The sequence below is a fragment of the Dermacentor silvarum genome, chromosome 10, assembly GCF_013339745.2.
Source record: "Dermacentor silvarum isolate Dsil-2018 chromosome 10, BIME_Dsil_1.4, whole genome shotgun sequence".
In the NCBI taxonomy this organism is placed as follows: domain Eukaryota; kingdom Metazoa; phylum Arthropoda; class Arachnida; order Ixodida; family Ixodidae; genus Dermacentor; species Dermacentor silvarum.
The window spans coordinates 115,500,622-115,508,746 of record NC_051163.1 but is presented as its reverse complement, the minus strand read 5'-3'; the positions used below and the strand labels follow the sequence as shown (position 1 = coordinate 115,508,746).

General features: G+C 52.2%; 1 protein-coding gene across 1 annotated transcript; it reads right to left on the bottom strand.

Annotated features, from left to right (window-relative positions):
* Positions 1-6,629: 6,629 nt before the first annotated feature.
* On the bottom strand, positions 6,630-7,749 carry LOC119465988 (uncharacterized protein K02A2.6-like). Its single transcript, XM_037726471.2, has one exon. The coding sequence runs from the start codon at positions 7,674-7,676 to the stop codon at positions 6,630-6,632; it is 1,047 nt and encodes a 348-aa protein (XP_037582399.2). The 5' UTR covers positions 7,677-7,749.
* Between the last annotated feature and the right edge of the window lie 376 nt (positions 7,750-8,125).

Genomic DNA, 8,125 nt, shown 5'->3' with positions numbered 1-8,125 from the left:
GCGCGATGGGGATGTGGCGACCCAACTGCCGGACTACCGAGGTCCTCCTCGCCAGGAGCTGGACGAAGACTTCTCCGTTGCTGAGGTCAGACAGGCCATCTTGCGCTCAACCGCAAGTATGCGCCGGGTCCAGACGGAATCACCAACAGAATGTTGAGAAACCTCGTCGACCCATCGATCGTCTTTCTGACCGACAAGATCAACGAGTCCTGGAAGAGCGGCGTTGTTCCTGCAGAATGAAAGATGGCCTGCACGGTGTTCATTCCAAAGTCCGGCAAGACCCCCAACATCGAGAATCTGAGGCCGATTTCTTTGCGCCCTGCGTCGGCAAGGTCATGGAGCGCGTCGTCCTCAACAGGCTCAACGGGTACCTCGAAGACAACGAGGTTTACACGTACAACTACGATCGGGTTCCGCGCCGGACTCTCGACGCAGGATGCCATGAAATTAATCAGGCATCAGATTGTGGACGGCCGTTCCAGAGACGTCAAGGCTCTGCTCGGTCTGGACCTCGAGAAGGCTTTCGACAACCTGATCCACACCTTCATCGTCAAGACCATTTCGGACCTGGGTCTCGGTTCCAGATTCCACAGCTACGCCAGCTCTTTTCTAACGGACAGGAAGGCCAAGGTTCGCATTGGAGACTTCCGCTCCGATGGTGTGTCCCTCGGAGGATGGGGCACTCCTGAGGGCGCCGTCATCTCATCCACACTGTTTAACATCGGTATGATTGGTCTTTCCGAGAGGTTGGCAAGCGTCGAGGACATCAAGCACACCATCTATGCCAGCTACATTACCATCTGGTGCTCTGGCGACATCGAGGGCAGAGTCGGAAGAAGCCACGCAGGAGGCGATCGACGTGACCGATGACAACGCTTTCCGCCTCGTTCGCAGAATCGCAGACAGACACCGAGGCATGAAGGAAGCCAATCTCCTCAGCCTGATCAACGCCTTCGTACTATGCCACTTCACGTGCATGATTTATATGCACAACTGGCTGAGAGTGGAGCGAGACAAGCTCAACGCTCTCATCCGCAAAGTAGTCAAAAGGGCTCTCGGGCTACCCATCAGGACCCATACCGAGGATCTTCTCAAGCTGGTGGTACACAACACTCGAGGAGATTGCCGAAGCCCAAGAACGCGCGCAACTCTCTCGCCTGACCACCGCAGCGGCAGGTAAACGCATCCTCGAAGAGCTGGGTAACCCCCCCCCCCCCCCTGCGGGTAACCGAGCTTCAGCACTTCAGACCCCGAAGTCACTGAGAAAGCAGCCATCGCCCTCACCTTGCTATACGGTCGTGGGTCCGAGATCTATAGCGATTCCAATACGGCAGTTAGGGCTATTCAGAAGGGTCGCACCGCCGAGCAAGCTTCTCGTCTTCTTAGCGTCTCGAGTCCGGATGCTCTCACGCATCATTCGACTTACTGGTTTCATGCTCACGTAGGGTCGGTCGAAGGTGCTCCGCCGAACCTCAATGAGTGTGCTCACGAGGTTGCGCGCGACGACCTCACAGACCGCGCTTTCTCTGTAAGGATCGCCGACCCCCCTCCCCCCTAAGGCCACAGGGACGCTCCCGCTACTCACAACGAGGTTACTAAATTCTTCTACATGTCTAGAAGGGTCTTTTCACCCCCTCACCCCAAGTTGAATAGGGCGCAAGCCGTTTCTCTTAGACCCTCACAGACCGGCACATATCAGTGTCTGGCCGTTCTACACAAAGTTTACCCCAACGTATATCACGACGCCGCCTGCCCATCCTGCGGGCAGACCTCCACTCTAGCACACATGCTATGGGAGTGCGAGTCGAGAGACCCCAAGTTCAGCAAGGAGGAGTGGGACTCGCTTCTGCGTAGCTGCGCTCTAGACAAGCAAATCCTGGCTGTCTGGCGTGCCTGCGACCGGGCCGGTGGGCTAGACCTGCCGGTCTCGACGTTAGACTAGCCGGGTGCGCGACGAGTTCGCGCCCTCGCCGGACCTCCAATAAAGTTCTTTCCCTCACACACTCAAGTGTTGGGCAGATATGCTGCGGGAAAAAGCGAAGAGGATGGCTTAACAGAGAGTTCATTTGTGAAGGATCGCTGCGTGATCTATTGATTCCTATTAGTTTACTTCCTTACTCCGCGGACACGAGATACACTGAGCGTGTCCCTGAGGCTGACAATGCAGTCCGGATGGATGATACATACGCATCATGCATTGCCACGACTGTAGTCGACTGATTCATGCTTAGAACGTATTAGGTACCACTCGTATATTCACTGACAGATTATTATGTGAAACTGGCTTGTGTGAATTGGTAGAGATCCAGCCGATGGTGATAGCAATACTGAATTGAAGATCCCCTATTCTTCAATCTTGTATGTCATACAGAGACAATTCAAGTGGTGACCGTCCCAGACGCAGTTACCAAATTGGGAAACGCTTATATCTTGTCTGGCTGGAAAAGTTATTACCTTGGTAAGCTTCGCAGCGGGCTGATATTCAAATTTCCAGTTTCAGTTATTATTGTCATTTTACAGCAAAGCTGTTATAAGGGCCCACCTTTCGATCGTCGCGTCCGGCAATAGAAAAAAAAACTCTCATTGGCCGTATGCTTATGTGCGAGTGAAAGCGAGCGAGGGACGCGTGCTTTCACGGGATGGATGGATGGAAACTTTTATTGAGCGATGGTAAAATTCGCGGTGAGTCTTCGAAGATTGGAGGCTCTTGGTCTTGCGGGAGGGGGGGGGGGGTGGGGGGGTCTCAGTCCAGGGCTTCGCGCGCCGTCGCCGCCCTGCGTGCCCTGTCAATCAGGCTAAGCTGATCGTCCAAGGCCTCGCTGGCCAGCAGCGACTCCCACCGCTCCGCGCTCGGGTGCTGGATGGGGGTTAAGGCAGTGATTGCACGACACGGCCATCTAATGCTTTCACGGGGAGCGAACGCAAGGCGGAGACAAGTGAGTGAGTGAGTAAACTTTTATTGTTCGTAAGGGGTGACACCGGAGCTCCGGTACCGCTCGTAGGCGTCCAGGGAGCCCGATGTCACCCCAAGGGGCAGGGGTTAGTAGACGAAGCGGCTTGCCGCTTCAGCTGCCAGACGGACAATGTTGGCCTGTGCCGCCGGGTCTTCGCTATGAAGCGCGGTCTCCCATGCTTGTTCATCCGTGAATAAATTATATCCCGGGGAGTAGCTGCATTCCCATAGGATATGCCTTAAAGTTCCTATCTTATCGCAGAATCTGCAGAATTGGTCCTCCGGATTTCCCGTTTGCGTGAGGTATCTCCATCTGGGAGACATGTGGTTCTTGGCTTGCAGGCGGCGCCAGGTGACCGCCTCTGCGGACGTGAGGGACCTATCCGGGAGTGGATATTTCCGGCGTCCTAAACGCGACTTATGTGCGAGTGAAAGCACGCGAGGTCGAGGGACGCGCGCTTTCACGGGGAACGAACGCACGGCGGAGAGCAAACGCGTCTTCCCAATGGAAGAGAGTGGTGGGCGAGGAGGGCATCGAGACACTCTTATTTCATGGATTGTACGTGTGCGTGGCCGCTCTCCCACTGCGGTGGGGAGCCTACATGCAACTACACTGCGGCGCCTGCGCGCAGCCCTGCTGGCCAGTGATTTGTAGCGCCGACTCTCTCTGGGCTCTCGCCGCAGCCTCTCCCCTAACGGTGTCGACAATGGCGTTTAGCCGTTCCGTCACGTTCCCAGCGTTTTGACAGCGGCTGTGTGCGGTCACACAAACAACGCACACAACTGTTGTCGACGGCGGCGGCGTTTTGCCCGCACCGAACGCGTGCGGCGTTGGTGACGTGTTTATAAAGAACGTGCCAACCTTTGCCGTACACCCTATGGTGGTGTACCGTAGCGACCACAAGGCCATGGCCCCTGTGGTCACTAAATAAATGAAAACCACCAGATCATATATCATATATATTTCTCATTCTTTAATAGTTCAAATAACGAATTACACCATCACATCTTAATAGTAATAATTGGAATTACATAGTTCCCACCATAGTACAGCTTCGCTGGTCTTCCGTCTCCACCCCAGTGGAAGGGCTGACAGTTTTTTGTTACTGTAATAGTTATTATTACCTTCATACCCGGGTCAGTTAACATGACTTTACTTTCACAATATTCAATTAATCATTTTGTTGATATTTGCTTTAGCCGAAATGTTTATTTTCTTGAACCGTGATACCACAAGATGATACATGACCAATCCCGCAGTTTGGGTTGCGCCATTTCAATGAGGAATTTCAACAAACCAACCAAGCATATGATTATAATGAAAATGTTCTTTATTGACATTAAAAATTGGTGGTTGGTCTCCCTATTTCGGCAGTCTGTTGGATCTTGCAGCTGCTCTTGCCCTTTCGGTCAGTGCCTGCTAGGTTGGTTGGTTGGTGGCTGGTGTTATGGCTCAACCCACTACAGGGAATACATCATGAATTGGGTGGTAGTAGGGGACAAAAAAGTAAACTAAAATGAATTTTGTAAGCAAAGAGAAGATAATAAAATCATAATCGTAATGATTAATGAATGATAACGTTGAAATAGTTCTATTCTCCTAAGTATTATCATGAGTTTTATGGATATATCAAAAACGAGGAGCTATTATCATTGTCAGTCACTTGTGAAAAAGAAATACTGATAAAATAACATTACAGTCTGTTTGTTTCGCTTGTAAAATTAAATACGGCGTCAGCAGATACGTTCCTATTGCAACAACTTATTGCCGACGTTGAACCACGGGAAGGGTAAGGCGGTGAGCTGGCAAAGTGGATTGACCTTCCAGAAGCTATTCCCTTCAATTTCTATAAGCCATCAAGGAGGGCGAAGAAGAAGAAGTTCGACGTTTCAGACATGTTGCAAGCACAGCACGCCGAAGACAAGCAGCTGCGATCTTCCAGTCCAGAGGACTCGGTGCAAAATCAACAGAAGGGGAAGCATCGGGGCCGTTGGCCGAGGAAGGCTGGTAAAAAGCACGCACTACGTTCCGCTGCCCAAAGGAAAAAACAACGGCATGGTCAAGGGACGGACGCTGCTGGTACTGGCAAAGCAGAACCAGGTGCAGGATCGACGTGCCCTCAATCCGGGAGTGTCGCAGGGAAGTCGACCAGCACTACGACAGACGGATCGGCGAAAACCCCCTCCGGTAGCCCCGGCGCTACGTCAATCAACAGGATTACCAGTTCCGAACATAACACCATTCTCGGAGAACTGCCACCGGTGGGCTCTCAGAGTCTCGCGCCGACGTCATCCACTAGATTGCGGGATGGCGAGGCCTACATAGCGTCAGACATATCGCCGCAAAGCGGCTTCGGGAGCATCGTTGCGGCATCGCATTTAGACAAGGCTCCCGACTCCGACGCTAACACGATACTCGGAGAACCGCCAGGCTCCGGGCCCGGGAGTCTCACGGCGACGCTGATCGACAGGGCTCTCGACATCGAGTTGAACACCCTTCCGGAGCGCTTGCCTCACAGCGAATCCCTCGGTCTCCCTACCAAGTCATCCACGAGGCCTACTCTGGACTATGACCTGCTACCGCCACAGACCAGTTACTGGAACGACGCTCCCGACTTGCAGGGCCACACACCGCGCCCAACTGCTGGAAGCTCAGGGGCGACGTCAGCCAGCAACAAAAGTCCCGACTTCACGTTAGACACGCCGCGCCGAGGGTGGTGGATTCTTAACGTGCCATTCAATGACGCCGGCGCGTTGTCTCCAGGGAAGAAGTCGATCGTGGAAGCGAGAGAGGAGAGGAAAGGTCCCCTCGGAGCTGACCGAACGGGGAGAGCGGACGTCGAGTCGAGAACCGGGCCGTTCGACAACCTTAAGGGCACTGGCGTAGCGTCGGGCAGCCCCAAAAGCGACTCGAGAGACGAGCGAGGGCTATTCAAGCGCAAAACCGTTGGTGCTGAGCACGAATCCGGTGGCAGAAGAGATGCCTCGACGAGGAAGTGCGTCCTGATGGACATAGGCAGCCCGGACAACTCGTCGATGCGTCGATTCGGGCAGATCCGAATAGCGCCGAAGTCAGAAACGGCTAGTGAGTAAACGTTCATGCTTTCCTCCAGCCTGTGATATAGCTTCGCCTCGACGTGGCTCTCCCTTGAGGGAGCCAGGCGCTTTCCTTACATTTACACGAGGAAAAATGCAAGAAAGCTCGTGTACAGTGAAGTGCAAAGGTCCAGGGACCACGGCATCATCAAAAAAGCAATATTTCTTCTAGCACATCCGTGCAACGTGAAATCGTATTAATGCATGATGCTGGTCAAACAGGCGCACGTAGGCAGTACTGCGTGATTTCAGCCTTGATGCTTCAGCTGTAAAGAAAAAAAAAAGAAAACCTTCAGCGGCACCTCTGGTCCTTGAGCTTTTGCACTCGACCGTACGTACATTTAGATACACGTTAAATAACGCCAGGCGGTCAAAATTATTTGTTAAGGAATTCTTCGCAGACTCACATTTTGAACAAATAACTCTTTAATTGAGAAATAAGAGAAAAATAAGAGGAGTAACAACGTGCGTTACGACTGCTTCCATCGCGGGTCGCCCTCCTTCCTCCTTCCCATGTTGCCAGCCTAGCCTTTTGATTCCGCTAACACTCGGCCATTCCTGGCAGCGAACTGTCCTCAGTTCATGTGGTGTAGTCCCGAAGATACGCAGGTCTTTTGGACACACGTGTGCTACATCTCGGCACGCTTTCTTCCTCGTCGGAGCTTGACTGGTCGAACTGTTCCTGGCATCTTCCACCCCATCTCTTCAGTTGGCTGATGTGGGCAGTTGTCGAGTAGACCCTTTTCCTTCCGTTCATCTCGGTCACTCTGTAGGTGTCTGCTGGAAGTACTTCTATCACAGTGAGTGGACCTCTGAACTTCTTCTGGGTTTTTGTTGGGGCACCAGTGTGCTCTGGAACGCAGCGCATGACCACTATGTCTCCAACACTCAACTTGTCCGCTGTGAAGTGACGCTTGTCGAAGTACTGCTTCGACCTTGCTTGCTGGCTCGCTATGTCCTTTTGAGCCATCTCTTGAAGTTGCTCCGGGCAGACCCACTCGTTATTCTCAGTGTTCAGCCATCTGAGGATACCATCCTGCATCCTTGGTTGATATCCATGCAAGAGCTTGAAAGGGCTAGTCCCTGTTGAGGCATTGTAAGCAGTATTTAGGTAACTTTCTACCTCCTTGATCTTCTGATCCCAATCTTTGTGAGCTGGGTCCTTGATTGTAGCCATAATACACGGTACCAGAGTTCGGTTCACACGCTCCACCTGGCCATTAGCCCTTGGATGGTGTGCCGAGTTCAGTGTGTGAGCCACACCATTTTCCTGACAGAAGGCTTCGAAGCCGTGGGACGTGAAACAGGAACCACGGTCCGAGATGATGCGCTCCGGTAGTCCAAACTCTGTTATGAAGTTCTGCATACACCGCAGTACATTTCTCACCGAGGTGTCGCGCACAGGGTAGAGGCGCACAAACTTGGTCAGATTGTCCACCAGCACCAATATCCACTGGTTCTTCTTGGAACTTCTCACAAACGGACCAACGTGGTCCACATGAACAACTTGAAATGGTCTCTTCCCAGGTGGTATCGAGTGCAGAAGCCCAGGCTTCTTTCCTCCTGGTACCTTTGTGATTAGACATTCAAAACACATACGGATGTGCTGGTCCACGTAGCGCTTCATCCGAGGAAACCAATAAAGTTCCTTGATTTTTGTCACCGTTCGGTCTGTAGCAAAATGTCCCTGTAAGTCATGAAACTTGACGCATAATGTTTTGCGCATGCTTTTAGGCATCACAAAAAGAAGTCGTCCGTCTTCTTCAACGTAAAACAGTTTTCCATCTCTCAGCCGTAAGTTCTTGACTTTGGCACTTTCTTCTTGCGTCCTTTCTTTGACTGGCTTCTCCAATATTTGGGCGAGCTTCGCCAAGTCCGCATCAGAGCGTTGAACGATCACAACTTGGTCCTCCAATGTCATGGTAAGGCACACTTCGATCCTTGTCTCAACAACCTCATCAAGCGTGTCCTTTGGCGCTCCTACAGGTTCACGACTCAAATAGTCCACATGTGCCATTTTCTCTCCTGCTCGGTGCTTCACCTCAAAGTCATACTCTTGAAGTAAGTCGAACCACC

Coding starts and splice junctions, on each gene's coding strand:
- LOC119465988 (XM_037726471.2), bottom strand. CDS start 7,676: ATGAAGCGCTACGTGGACCAGCACATCCGTATGTGTTTTGAATGTCTA.